The 15,492-nt window shown below is 44.0% G+C and overlaps 1 protein-coding gene across 1 annotated transcript in view; it reads right to left on the minus strand.

Annotated features, from left to right (window-relative positions):
- SLC28A2 (solute carrier family 28 member 2) overlaps positions 1 to 15,492 on the minus strand; it is a 31,552-nt gene that overhangs the window by 11,948 nt on the left and 4,112 nt on the right. The window contains exons 4-10 of the mRNA XM_059702445.1: positions 6,870 to 6,964; positions 5,402 to 5,585; positions 3,808 to 3,949; positions 2,797 to 2,910; positions 2,281 to 2,358; positions 1,143 to 1,223; positions 613 to 693 (exon numbers count right to left, since the gene is read on the minus strand). Of these exons, the coding sequence (XP_059558428.1) occupies positions 613 to 693; positions 1,143 to 1,223; positions 2,281 to 2,358; positions 2,797 to 2,910; positions 3,808 to 3,949; positions 5,402 to 5,585; positions 6,870 to 6,964 (775 nt within the window). The remainder of the gene's footprint in view (positions 1 to 612; positions 694 to 1,142; positions 1,224 to 2,280; positions 2,359 to 2,796; positions 2,911 to 3,807; positions 3,950 to 5,401; positions 5,586 to 6,869; positions 6,965 to 15,492) is intronic.

Consider the following 15,492-nt stretch of genomic DNA (forward strand, 5'->3'; position numbering starts at 1 on the left):
TAAAATGTGCAGTGCTAAGGTGGAAGCATGCAGAAGTTCTCTGAAAACATTTCAGAAACAGTTAATCAGCCAAGGGCCTTGAGAGAGGAAGACCTCAGTACTAACTCCTTGTCAATTTGACAAGCCATTGTCATTGTCCCTAACATTGAGTTAATCAGTCAATAGCATATATTGAGCACCTATTCCATATAAATGTATCAAACAATGTGTTATGGGGAAGAGCCTTGGTGTTAGCTCTGAGCAAGGCAAATTAGTGCCTCCTCAGAGACCCTGGAAAACATGGATCACAGGGAGAAACTAGAACCATAGAGCACACTGAAGGCGGTGAGATTTGGACCAGGATGTTTCCCTATATTCCTGTGTAAGAAGTTGGATCAGTGGTTAAGGATGTCCAAACTAAGTATACCCAGGTAAGTAGTTGTATTACACATGAAGGGTAAAAGCAGTAGCCGAGTTTCCTTTGAGCTTCTGAGTTTTCTTTCATCAGTGATTGACTGCCCATACATCTCATTTATTTGACTTTTCAGAAGGAACACATACTTTTCTCAACCTGTTTTCTGCCACATCATGTCTTCCCAGGAAAAAATTATCAGAAGGCCTCAGAGTACTTACCATACCCACAAAGATGTTTCCTGCCACAGCTAGGGTCTCTGTGGCGGTGGTGCCCATGGTAATTTGTAAAAACCAGGCAACCTAAAGGGATACAAAGACCTAAACCGTTAACATTAGTGGAAGCCTTGGAGAGTATCTAGCAGGACTCCTCCCAAACCCCACCCCCATTCCCTTCTCCATTTACCGGTAAGGAAACTAAAGCCTAGAGAAGTGGAGTGACAAGCCCAAGGCCACAAAGCAAATTACAGAGCCTGGACCAGGACTCAGGACTCTTGGCTTCCAGAACTAGTAGATGAAAACTCAGTATGAAATAGCAGTCCAGCCCATTTTCTCTTCCTGCTCTGCTCCTCAGCCTACCTAGAGCCTGGGCCTGACCATCTGACATCAGGCATGCTTGAGTTTGTCTTTTCACACTGGTTCTAACATCTAGATCCTACATGTGAGCATTTTTCCAAAGTGTCATGTTCATGCTTCCTGACAGATCACAAGATGAAAGCCTCCCTCCTGAGTGGTGTAGGAGAATGACTCACCTTCTGAATTATCCACTGCACAAGGCCCAGATAGTAGAGAATGGACATCACACATCCAAAGTAAATGATGATCGGTAAGGACTGTAATGAGAATGATGGGCAACTAATGAGATACTACAATAGACCCCCCTTATCCATGGTTTCACTTTCTGTGGTTACCCACCATCAACCATGGTCATAAAATATGTTATGGAAAATTTAAGAAGTAAACAATTCATAGGTTTTAAATTGTGCGCCATTATGAGTATCATGATAGAATCTCGTACTGTCCTGATCTGTCCCGACTGGGACATGAACCATCCCTTTATCTAGTGTATACGTTGTTTACACTAGCCGCCAGCCCATTAGTCACTTAGTTGCTGTCTAGGTTATCAGATCCACTATCACAGTATCTCAGTGCTTGTGTTCAAGTAACCCTTCTTTTATTTAATGGCCCCAAAGCACAAGAGTAGTGATGCTGGTAATTCATAAAGTGCTTCCTTTAAGAGAAAAAGTAAAAGTTCTCAATAAGAAAAGAAAAAAAATCATATGGTGAGGTTGCTAAGATCTATGGTAAGAATGACTCTTCTATCTGTGAAATTGCCTAATTTATAAATTAAACTTTATCAAAGGTATGTCTGTATAAGGGGGAAAACAATATTTATAGGGTTTGGTAATATCTGATTTCAGGCATCCACTGGGTGGGGAGGGTGGAGGGGGAGAGTCTTGGAATGTATCCCTCACAGGTAAGAGGGACTACTGTACAAATGTGCCCATGTATGCCATAGATGGACTGTGTTTTAGGCCTCTAAATTAACTCTCAGCCTTCCAAGAGTAGCTGACACAGTATAGACACTCAGCGGATATTTTTTAACACAAGCTAGTTTAGGAATAAATTTTAAATGTATTATATCTATTATCCCATTAGTACCAAGCCACAAGGAGCCTCCCTCCCCCACTCCTATTTTATTCCAGTTTCAGTATGGTGACAATCAAAGGGCGGGAGATTGATGCTGTTCCTTCTGCTGATGAGGTCTGATCCTCTTCTTGGGGTCAAATTGGTATGTAGACTGGCTGATCTCTTGGGCACACATTTTTATCCTCTGCTTTACACCTCTCCCCACAGACCCTCAACCCTGCCTACAAAACAGATAATGACCTGAAAAGCAAAGACATTCTTGACCAGCGTATCCCCAAAGACAAAACTGGAGCCAGCCACTGTGTAGTTCAAGAAAATCTGAAAGAAAAGAGAAAGAGAGAGAGTGAACAAAAGTGAAGCCAGGTAGGACACAGAGGAACATCTGATCAGACTCAGGCATGATTAGGTCCTACTTCTGTGACTGAGTGTATCTCTCACAGGTAAGGGGGACTACCGTACGAATGTGCTCATGTAGGCCGTAAATGGACTGTTACTGAAGTTAGTCTCCCTTTGACAACATGGGGATAGGCCATATCTCCATGGGCTACTCACTGAATGACATAGAACTCTGCAATTCAGTTCTCTTTATTCATATGACTAGTTGTACTCTAGTATACTCTTTCCTTTCCCACCAGATCTCCCACCACCCTCATTAACAAGACATAGTCCAATCTCTGCCTGCCCCCGTCCCCTCCCCCAAATCTCCTTTCTCTTGGGTTCTGAAAGAGCAGAGCCCTCACATTCAATTTCTCATACCTGAATCTGGTCTCCCAGCCATTGAAAGGCATTAAATCCAGGATCAGTTCTGATGACCAAGATCCCAAAAACAAATTGAAGACCCAGGCCCCAAAGCACCGTCCTCCAGGACACCTGGGACCAATAAGAACTCATGTTATTCCAATGTGAGTTCTAAACCCTACTTGTCCATTACCTGGTTGGAATTTTAAACATGGATTCATGGTACTCTGGATGTAACCAACCAAGGATGTTAACAGGAAATCTGGGGTAAGATCGAGTAGGGAGCAGAGGGAAACAGAGTGGGGTAATATTTAAAGAGCCACATATGTTCATATGGTTTTTAAAACTGTGTCTACATGTTAGATGACACACATGCATACAGACATATCCTATATAATAAAAGGCTAATATGCAAATAGACTGAACGGCAGAACGACTGGTCGCTATGATGCGCACTGACCACCAGGGGCAGATGCTCAACTCAGGAGCTGCCCTCAAGTGGCCAGTGTGCTCCTACAGGGGGAAGGCCGCTCAGCCACAAGCCGGACTCAAGGCTGGCGAGCGCAGCAGCACTAAAGATGTCTGACTGAGAGCACAGGCCAGGCTGAGGGACCTCCCCGAATGCATGAATTTTGTGCACCAGGCCTCTAGTATACAAATAAAAGCATCATAACCAATACTTTAATATTCCTATGTGCAATGCAAGCCGATTCTTTATTGTATTCTATTTTCTTCCTTTTCTTTCTTTTCTTTTTTCCTTTTTTTTTTTTTGTTCTTTCTTTAACACTGGCCTAGATCCACTAATTTGATATCAAGGCTCATCAATGGATTATAATCTACCATTTGAAAATAAGTGGTCTACAGCCTCTGAGAACTTGAAAACTTTTCTTAGGAGCAAAGTCATTAAAAAAGCAAATTCCAGAGATTCTAAAGAGCTTAGTTCTGTGCCTTTGTAATCAATACTTGACACATGCACTTTGTAATCAGTAACACACAGTCCTTGGCCCACCCTGCATACCCCAAACTCACTGCACTGTGGTGTTTGGAGCAGGCAAAGAGGATGAGGATGAACATGCAGATTCCTGCAAAGGACATCAGCTGCTCTGGCCTTTGGGCTGTGTCTAGAGCTAGCCACAGGATGAGGCCAACCAAGGCGACTCCAGCGAACACCCTGAAGAGAGAATGCCAATACCATGTCATCAACTCAGTGAATGAATAACAAATAATTAACCTTACCTCTAAAAAACAGAAGTTCACCCCAAGGTGAATGAAATAACTCAATAGATTAGACACAGAGACATCTCTTGAGAATCATTCATGCAGCAGTTTCCTAGCTAGCAGCTCCCTCTCCGTTCCTTGTACTCCTAGAATGAAGCTGAAAGAGTCCAACCTGAGGATGCCAATCACATGAGTTCCTTTCCTCAAGCTTCCATATCAGGAAGATGTAAGATGAAGACTCGTCCTTTACGCTTGTACTAATGAAAAACCACAGTGTTTTTAATAGAAAGAAAAGTATGCATGGTCCTCCCCATGAATCTTCAGGCAATCTCCAACCACTCCGAGGGCCAGAGTAAAGGCTAAGCCACCAACCAACCCCTATGGTCTTATGGCCCCTTGATGTACCAAACATGCTGGATCAATCAATGCACAGACTGGTTTCCTCACGTCTGAGTGTTGGAATCATTTCAGCTCAAGGGAAACGAATTAGAAGGGGGCAGGGGGCACATATGAAAAGAAAGCAAAACAAAAAGAGTACTTTGTCCATTGAGATGCCTCAGGAACAACAACAAGGATAACAAAATGCATTCCAAGGCAGGGTTGAATTGTGGAGCTGTTCTTACTGTGAACTCTTCTCACTTAAAGTGAATAAAATCTGGGTTCTAGAATCTATCCTGCTAATGAATAGTGTCATTTTAGCTTTGTCTCCTCAGTGTCAAATAAATCAATGATCCAAAATTTAGGTTTCTCCAAATAATTGCTGTTGCAAACATTCTTAACACCTATTCTCTGTGCGTCCATTAGAGAATAGGCAGAAAACAGGAACTCTATAGGGAGTCTAAAAGTTATTTTGTCACTCCAGGTCTGTGTTCAAAGAACATGCACATTCTATATAGTCAGTTAGATGAGCTGTGGCTGCTATAAAATCCAGTTCAGTATTTATTGAGTGGTAAGTTTGCCGGTTAAGCTCTAAGGAACTGTAAAAGACACCGGTGGGGTGCCAGAAATCTAGGGGACTAGAAGAAAAAAGTATCAGGGAATTAAGGGAGACATACCAGTATGACCATCAAATCAATTTGATAGTTTAATGCAGCTGTAAGCCTCTTTGTTTTGATTACTACGTTGCAGAAAAGTATGGTTTTCCTTATTTCTGTCATAAACCCTGACAATAAACAGATGGAAACGCTTCTCTGAAACTTAACCCTTCATGTCCCCCTAGAAATGTTGATACACGAGGCTACAAGAAACTGGATGGAAGTCCAGTGCTCAGAGGCCTGTTGTTATTTGCTCTCTGAGCATTGATTTTGAAAAGTATAGGTGAGGGTCTGAGAGACAGCTCAGGAAATGTCCAAGAAGAAAGGGGGACAAGTTTGAGCAACCAGGAATATTGAGATTCTTAACTCACCGTTTCATCCAAAGCTTCAGACAGGAGTTTTCAAAGGGCTTCAGACAGCTTGTTAATGTTTTACCAAACACACTTTTCAGAGCGCGGTGAACCAGGACCAAGAGCACCAAGCACGTGAGGACGAACAAGGCCAGTGCCCTCTGGAAATCCAAGATGCAGGCTGCCAGGAAGTAGGCAGCATAAGCTAAAAGGAGAAGGGGCAGAGTAAGGATCAACAAGTCAGAGCTCCCCAGGGGCAAAGGAAGCTCTAGTCACGAATGTATGGGACTTAAAGCAAGAAAAACCCTCCAGCGATGTTGCCCCCCAGCCTCAGACCGAGCTGCCGTTCTCAAGGCCAGGAAAGATGGCTGGTTTCTTCTTGAGGATACCCAGGGAGAGTCCAGCTTAGTTTGAATACTGCATGTTTTCACTTATCTTTAAGTAACTCCCTTGAATTTACTCTGATATCCTTTTTCAGAGTAAATTTGGAGTGCATTTGATCAGTATCCACCATTAAAGCACTCCAAAAGTCATCTTTTCTAAAGCTTTTAACCTTTCCTCTTGAGCAAAATCATATAAACACTAGGAAGAATATCAGGTCCTTGAAATATGTGTTTTATTATAACATTGATAAGATGCCATAGGAACTTAATTCTTGTTTATATCAATTAGCCTCTAGTAAAATTGGTTCATTATACATCACTCCACTTCAAGTGACAGAACCCATTGACAATGTTAAGTGAGGACTTACTATACAGTCCTCATCCCATAGCTCCTTGACTGACCCCCAAATATAATTTTTGTTCTCATCATCCCAGCTGCCTCTAATATTGACATCAAAATCCCATACATCACTGACAATATATATCAAATAGAGGTTTGCTGTTTTAAAAAGTGTTTTAGCCCTAACTGGCTTGGCTCAGTGGATAGAGAGTTGGCCTGCGAACTGAAGGGTCCCAGGTTTGATTCCAGTCAAGGGCATGTACCTTGGTTGCGGGCACATCCCCAGTTGGGGTTATGTAGGAGGCAGCTGATTGATGTTTCTCTCTCATTGATATTTCTAACTCTCTATCCTTCTCCCTTCCACTCTGTAAAAAAATCAATAAAATATATTAAAAAATATTTTATATCATTGATCTTACTAGCAAATAAGTAATGTATACTACAGGTTTCTCTTGTAAAGACTATAAAGACCATGTCCTACATTGAATCAAGACACTAAAACAGACACAAGCCCAGATTCTCTGAAATATTTAAGTCTATCAAATAATTTTGAAAAATAGTTTATGCTCAGATTTTACTTATTCCTAGAAGTGCAACTCAATAAATATAGTTCAGATTATTTACTTATAAATAATTCAGATCTATATATCAAATAAAAAAAGGTCAATTTGTGAATAAAGTTGTATCTCATTTAGAATCATCTTGACACAAGGTCACATTCCTAAAATGACGTGTCTCTCGCTTACAGGAATTCTCAACACCTCACCCGAACAGAACAGGCCCAGCAGGATCTTCTTGAACAGGCTGGCATGTCTTTTGCAGAAACTTCTTGCCCTGGTGAAAGGTTGTAGTAGTCTCCCCCTGGTGAAAACCCAAAAATTAAGATACAAAAGTTACTCCATCCCATTTGTGTCAATTCCAGACCTTAGATGACCTGGCCCGAGGAAGAATTTTCTCTTCTCCATGAGGAAATTATTCAGCCAGGGAGACATTAGGTAGAGTCCCGGCAATGCCCCAAAGGCCACATCGCAATGGGCAGTAGGTCAGAATAACCCTACCCAATCCAGACTGGCAATATCTCAGTAATCTCCTACCACAGAGATAGAAACTCACATCAGGGAGAGACTCCTGGGACCTATTCCTTTCCTGTTCCCTGGGGACCAAGCATTGCTGTTTCCAGATTCAGAAAAGGGCCTTTTCATCTGAGTGGCAGCTTTGACCATTCCTTTCTAAAAACCACACAAACCCATAACTCTGAACAGCCAATCAGATGTGCATTGACAGACTGGCAGGAAAACACCAATAACCCCTGGGTGGGCAGGGCCTGAGAGAAGATGCCCAACAGGGAGGACTATTCAAATTTGATTTAACATTTACATAGGCCTTTCTATGTGCTGGGCTCTTCCTAAGTGTTAGGTTTCCAGCAATTGAGTTAACTCTGCTACCTTTCCAGGCTTAATAAAGAATGTAATGAGTAAAAAGTATTGCTTAGAAAGGTGTCAGATACCCAAAGCACATCATTATCCTTGGGATGTCATTCACAAAACACATCAAGGAAAGAATTTATTTTTAACACTAGTCTTCCCCTATGTGCCAGGTATATTTGATGTGCTCCTCTAGATCCACTCTCCACCTTGCTTTGTGCCCAGGGAGTCTTACCCTGTGGACTACACCTATAGGCTCCCATGCCCTCTGGCTTATCTAGTTGGGTTCTACCAGGGGAACCCAGAAGGGGATCAGAGTGTAAGAAAAGACTGAGGTCAGCATACTGAGATCTTTATCTGACTCTTTTGGGTCCTCTTACATCTTGTCCCTTCGGGCCTAGAATAGTAACGGTTTACTGTTGCTGGCCTCAGGTTCTTGCACTGTCCTTCCTTGTGGTTCCACTACATCTTATACACATCTTTGTAATGGTCTCTTTGTACAGAAACCCTTTTCTAATTATCCTAACTTAAGTATTCCATTTGTTTCCTGTTGGTACTCAAACTGATACACTAGGTAAAGCTGATATAAAATTATACCCAGTCAAATGCCAGATCAGCAAGGTCACTGCAAAATAAGAGTGGGCATCCACTAGTCCAGTGGTTCTCAACCTTCTGGCCCTTTAAATACAGTTCCTCATGTTGTGACCCAACCATAAAATTATTTTCATTGCTACTTCATAACTGTAATGTTGCTACTGTTATGAATCTTAATGTAAATATCTGATATGCAGGATGGTCTTAGGCGACCCCTGTGAAAGGGTCGTTCGACTGCCAGAGGGGTCGCGACCCACAGGTTGAGAACCACTGCACTAGTCCAAGAGTGAATATAAGTCACATGCCTGGAAAAGGTTTTTGCCATCACCTTGTAATCAGACTTGACCATTTCCTGGGAACTAAAGTTCAATGGGTACTACCAGAAATCAATTAAAGAACACTCATTTCGCTCTAACCGGTTTGGCTCAGTGGATAGAGCGTCAGCCTGCGGACTGAAAGGTCCCAGGTTCGATTCCGGTCAAGGGCATGTACCTTGGTTGCGGGCACATCCCCAGTAGGGGGTGTGCAGGAGGCAGCTGATCGATGTTCCTCTCATCGATGTTTCTAACTATCTATCTATCTCCCTTCCTCTCTGTAAAAAATCAATAAAATATATATATTTTTTAAAAAAAGAACACTCATTTCTGCAAAACCCATTAACAACCTGATTCTAGAATAATAAGTTGGAACTGGATCTCTGGTTTAAAAAATTAAAACAAAAAATAGAAAGGAAAGCCATGAGGGGCATCCAACTGAAAAGAGGAACCAATTGAGAAGCAGTGCACAGAAGCATGTGAGCAGGTGTTCATGATCCTGGCGTCCTGCTTGGCCCAGGATCTTGCTAATACTACCAAGCTCTTTACTTCACATAATGGTAGAGTTTGAGGGTTAGTGTTATGTTATATCAGGAAGCTCATTTTAGAAGTAATCTATCTGATAGATGCTGAAATTCCACACCTTGCCCATAACTTGTTTGAAGCATGTGCCCACCGTTAAGTTCTCCCGGTATGTACATGGGAGGCTTTCCAGATATGGACTAATAACAACCCTCTCACTTATATGCTTACTGCCTGCAGGCTCAAGTGACAGAGCAAGAAAGAGTAGGGTAAGGATGATAGGCCATGCTAGCTGGACATAACATTAGAGGACACTACAGGTCAGGCCTAGCAGTAAGAGTGTGCATCGCCCTAACTGGTTTGGCTCAGTGGATGGAGCATTGGCCTGCGGACTCAGGGGTCCCGGGTTCGATTCCGGTCAGGGGCATGTGCCTTGGTTGCGGGCACATCCCCAGTGGGAGGTGTGCAGGAGGCAGCTGGTCGATGTTTCTCTCTCATCGATGTTTCTAACTCTCTATCCCTCTCTCTTCCTCTCTGTAAAAAAAATCAATAAAATATATTTTAAAAAGGAAAAAAAGAGAGTGTGCATGCATTTTCTCAGAGATCCTATCCACAACATGAGGAAACTCTCCTAATTAAGGGAAACAGAATTATGGAAACTCCTAGGGTCTGGGTACTATTATTTCTCAACTAGAGGCCCGGTGCACAAAAATTTGTGCACTCGGGGTTGGGAGAGGAGGTCCCTCAGCCTGGCCTGTGCCCTCTCACAGTCTGGGACCCATCAGGAGATAATGACCTGCTGGCTTAGGCCTGCTCCCGGGTGGCAGAGGGCAGGCCCAATCCCTAGGTGCAGCCCCTGGTCGGGCTCAGAGCAGGGCCAATTGGGGAGTTGGGGCACCGCCCCCTGTCATGCACAGAGCAGGGCGGATTGGGAGGTTGCGATGCCACCCTCAGTCACGCTCAGGGTAGGGCCGATTGGGGGGTTGGGGCACCGCCCCCTGTCACACTCAAGGCAGGGTCCATAGGGAGGTTGCAGCGCCACTCCTGTCATGCACAGAGCAGGGCCCATCAGGGGGGTTGGGGCTCTGTACCCTGTCACACACAGAGCAGGGCCGATCAGAGGGTTGGGGCTCCGCACCCTGTCACACTGATCCCGGTGCTGGGAGGCCTCGCTGCTCTGCTGATCCCAGGGCCAGGACGCCTCTCGGCTCCCCTGATCCCTGGCCTGGAGGCCTCTCGGCTGCTGATAACCATGGCCTGTAGGCCTCTCGGCTCCGCTGATAACTGGGGCCTGGAGGCCTCTCGGCTCCGCTGATCTCTAGCCAGGAGGACTCTCGGCTGCTGATAACCTGGCTGGGAGGCCTCTCGGCTCTGCTGATCATGAGTCCGGGAGGCCTCTGGGCTCCGCTGATCACCGGGGCTGGGAGGCCTCTCGGCTCCGCTGATCACCTGGGCTGGGAGGCCTCTCGACTCCGCTGATCACCTGGGCTGAGAGGCCTCTCGGCTCCGCTGATCACCTGGGCTGGGAGGCCTCTTGGCTCCGCTGATCGCGGGGCCTCCGACTCCGCTGATTGCAGGCCTGGGAGGCCTCTTGGCTCCGCTGATCGCGGGGCCTCCGACTCCGCTGATCACGGGGCTGGGAGGCCTCTCGGCTCGGATGATAACCGGGGCTGGGGGGCCTCTAGGCTCTGCTGATCGCGGGGCTGGGCCGACTCTCGCCTCCCTGATTGCGGGGCTGGGCCGACTCTGGCCTCCGCTGATCTCGGGGCCGGGAGGCCTCTCGACTCTGCTGATCCCAGGCCCTGAGGCCTCTCTGCCCTGCCGCTTCAGGGCTCTTTGGCTTCGCTCTGCTTGGAGCCTGAGTATGCAAATTAACCGCCATCTTTTAGCTTCTATAATTGAAACATTGTATCTTTTGGAGTTGTTGCTTCAGGAGCTCAGAGCCCCGCAGCTGCGGGGATCCTTGACTTTCTCCATCGCTGGGGCAACCAAGCCTCCTATTCTCAGCTGCCTGGCTGCCAGCCGCCATCTTGGCTGACAGTTAATTTGCATATCTCACTGATTAGCCAATGAAAAAGGTATCGGTCGAACGCCAATTACCATGTTTCTCTTTTATTAGTATAGGATTAGAGGAGAAAGCTTAGGACAGCTTTCTGAAAATCCATCTCCAGTGACTATTGACATTGTGGTCCTGGGTGAACCTGCTGCTCTAGCTTGAAGAACTAAAAAGAAAGGAAATGAGCCAACCCAGAACCAAATGATGGTCTGAGTAAAGAGTGAGGGCTTCCAGGCAGAAGTGATCAGAATCTTTTCAAAGGCTTAAGGGATTTATTTAATGATGATATGAAAAGAATTAGTCAGTGGGTACTGTACTTGTACCGCTTTGCCAGATTCAAAATTATGTACACAACTAGTTTCAAACTGGATGGGCAAGGAGAGCTGGGTGGTGGTGTACAGGGTTTGAGAAGTTATCAAAGTGTCCAAGGGTGACTGAGTCTGAGAAACAAAAAGCTTATCAATAAGCCAAAGTGGAAATCCAAATACTAGTAGGAGTTGGAAAACCCAGGAGAGCAAGAGAAAGGTCTGTCAGAGGGAAGCCAGAAAACTTACATGGGAAGCAGACTCTGTGCACCTGGGGATTACCAGTTCTGAGACCCATCCGCCCAGGTAGAGTGAAAAGGGAACCTAAACCAGAATGCATCCAGGTGCTTAGTTGCTGAGCTGTGATGGATGTATTGTCTTGGAGAGAACTCTTCCTCCCCCTGTATCCAAATCTCTGCTTGCTGTGGCCATTTCAGATAACAGAAAACATCAGATCTTCACACTAAGACAGGAAGGACCTATGTGATGGGATTTCTAACTAGCCCTTCAACCCATCCTCTCCTTCCTTCCAGAACTCTGTTCTCTCCAAGTTAGAGGTAGCAGTGGTTCTGACAAACAGGGAAATCTTCCCAGGTAAAGTGTCCCCTCTCATTAGGGAGTCATGACTACCTTCAATGGCCTTTTGAGCCAGGCCCTTTAGTTCTGTTGTTAGCAGAAGTTTCTCCTGGTTTCTAGTTTATGGTTAATGCCCATCATGGACTTCCTGTGCTAATACAGTTTGCCCTTATTTACACCTTTTTAAAAAGATTTCAATAGGAATTTAAAGCAAAGGAGATCTGGCTCATTCAGCTATTGATATCAGGTTCAGGCCCTAATGAGAAACAAAATAAAGGGGAGTGAGGAGAAGCTCCCAGCAAGGAAGGGCTGCCTAAAATTCTTCACTTGGGAATTGCACTGGCATGTAACATAGGCTGCAGGCACCCTTCCCAAACTCCCTCCTGGTAACTTGTACAGCTCACACCCACCTACCTATCTTGCCATCCCCACCCATCCCTACCAGGCTTACCACCATCCTCCCAGGAAGTCAGAACAGTCGCTTTGATAGGGCAGCCAGAAGACACAGCAGACATAGTAGGAGCAGTTTGAGAGCTAAGAGAAAAAGTGAAAAAGAGAAATGATCTTTAGGCAGGAGGAGAGGTCAATGATATTCAAGGATGATAAAATCAAGCAGCATAGCAAATGAGAAGAAGATGCTAGATTCGACAGTGAAGAGGTGACTGGTTCTGTGGGAGAGAGCTGTTTACAGGAGAGTAACTGGGTGAAAGCGGAATTGCAGGGGATTGAGTGAGTGTGAGCATATATGGACTACTTTTTTTTTATTTTAGGTTTGCCTGTAAAGAAAAGAAAAACCAGATACTGTTTACTAAGCCCCTTTTACCAGACCTCACCAATCATCCTCCCCCCAACCACAAGGTTAGTTAGGTGTATGAGCAAGGGAACTGAGCCTGCCAGTAGGTGGCAGAGTTGGGATTTAAAAATCCAGATCTTTCCATTACTCCATGTGGCTTCTACTTGGAGATGTAAGACTAGAATTTCAGAGGGATCATCCCAGAATTCAAAATGTATGATTGCTAAGAGAGCAGAAGAGAAGAAGCAGGTAACCATGCCTGTGATTGCTGAAGAAGCTTTCACAAAGGAGGGGAGACGTGAGCTGATAGGAAAGGAAGGGGAAGAAGTCTGCTCAGTGGGTATGTTGCAGGCAGTTAGAAGAGAAGGTTGGGGAGTCTCCAGAAGAGGAAAAGCATACTTGAGTGAGCCTAGCATTTTGAAAGAATAGTATGATTTTCAGTTGCTGGGAAGCAGGGAGGATGTAGATGGATGGTGAGAAGCATGCTGGTAAAAGGACAGAAGCCAGGTCATGGAGATTCCTGGTATATACCATGGTTAGGAATTCAGGTATTATCTTGTAGAAAATGGAAAGCCACTGTAGGATGTACGCAAGGTAATAATGTGAGCAGATGTGTGTTTTAGAAAGATCACTCTGCTGGCAGTGGGGCGAGAGATAGACTGGGGCCATAAAGGAAGTAACTGAGGGTGCAGGGGGAGATTGATATGAGGGGTGAATGGCACAGATGTTTAGGAGAGAGGATTAATATCAAGTGGAGGAAAACTGGGATGATAATGAGGTTCCTGCCATGCATGCCTTAGTCATTCACCAAAACAGAGAATATCGGAGGAGGAACAGACCTAAGGAGAACCAGACATGAGGAGGAAATGTGAGTTTATTCATCTTTGTGTGCCTAGAGCCCAATCTGGGACCTGAAGTAGTATGGAAGCCTCAAACCTATGCTGATAGGAGTTTGGTTGCAATGTTTGATTTGAAGTATATATGTGACATCTAAGTGTTTAGATGCTTGGCAAGTGGTCAGATATATAGGGATGAAGCTTAGACCAAAGGAACAGACTTCAGATGTGGTTTTATGAATCAAGACACTATATATAGGAGTGAGAAGAGAAGACAAGTGACAGACCCTGGAAAACTAAAATAAAGAATATCCAGAGAGGTAGGAGAATGAGGAGGGTGTAGTGTCACTGAAATCAAAACATTAGTTACAAGGAAGGAAAGGGTCAGAAAGGGCATGCTGCAGAGATTTCCAATGAAAGTGTATGTACATTGAACTTGATAAGCAGGCTTTTATTGATCATCTGAGTAAGAGAATTTCAGCTGACCAATGGTAGTGAAAACTACGTTACATGGGACTGAGAAGTGAATGGACAGGTGATAAAATGATGTTGCAAATAAATCCCACTTTTCCAAGAAACTTGGCCACGAAGGGGAAAAGATATAAGGTTGAGGTAAGATTGAGTTGTTTATTTGCTTATTATAAGAAGAAAAAACCTTGAGTACACTTACAGATTAAGGAAGGGTCTAACAGAGAAGGAATAACTGAAGATGTAAGGGAAAGAGGGCTCTGCAGAAGGGGATAGAGAAGGGTGATAATGAAGCTGGCTTCAGACTTAGGGAGAGCAGGCCTTCTGATAAAGGAGGGAAAAAGAGAAGGATTCATGCAGGTGGAGGTACATTTAAGTTGGAGCATATAAGATAATTTAGTATTTAAACAAAAATAGTAGTATGGAGTTTATAACATGTAGAAGTAAGATGTGTAAACAAACAATAGTAGTATAAAAACTGGAAGGAGAGATACAGAAGTATACTATTATATGGTTCTTATACCTTACATGAAAGGATATAATATCACTTGAAGGTATACTTGTAAGTTGAAAGTATGTTATAAACACTAAAGCAAGCACTAATATAACAAAAAAAGAGTTGTAGCTAATAAACCAACAAAGGAGATAAAATGGAATCATTTAAAATATTAAACCAACCTAAAGAAAGACATAAAAAGAAGAAAGGGGATAACAAGAGGAAAGGCATTAAAAATAAAATAGAAAGACATCTCATGTTTATGAGTCAGAAGAATTAATATTGTTTAAATGTGCATACTACCCAAAGCCCATCTATGGATTGAACACAATCCCCATCAAAATACCAATGGCATTGTTCACAGAAATAGAATAAACCATCCTAATATTTGTATGACACCACAAAAGACCCCAAATAGCCAAAGCAGTTGTGAAGAAACAAAACAAAGCTGAAGATATAATTTTTTATTTCAAACTATAATACAAAGCTATAATAATAAAAACAGTATGAACTATATATATAAAAGCCTGAGCGACCATTACAACTGGATGACTGGCCAGTAGCTATAACGGCCACTGACCACCAGGGGGCAGGCATTCAATGCAGGAGCTTCCCCCTGGTGGTCAGTGCACTCCCATAGTCAACCTTCCATGGCCGGCCAACCTCTCGGGGTCCCTCCCCACTCCACCCCTGGCTGGCCCTGATCTCTGGCTAGGCCGAGGGACCCCACCCATGCACAAATTTGTGCACTGGGCCTCTAGTATGTCAAAACACATAGACCAATAGAACAGAATAGAGTGCTCAGAATTAAATTACCACATATACAGTCAACTAATATTCAACAAGGGAGCCAAGAACACCCAATGGGGAAAAAATAGTCTCTTCAACAAATAATGTTGAGAAAACTAGATAAACACATGCACAATAATGAAATTGACCTCCTATCTTATACTACTCACAAAAATTAAGTCTAAATGGATCAAAGATTTAAACATAAGACCTGAT

This window comes from Myotis daubentonii, chromosome 1 (assembly GCF_963259705.1).
Source record: "Myotis daubentonii chromosome 1, mMyoDau2.1, whole genome shotgun sequence".
Taxonomy (NCBI): Eukaryota; Metazoa; Chordata; class Mammalia; order Chiroptera; family Vespertilionidae; genus Myotis; species Myotis daubentonii.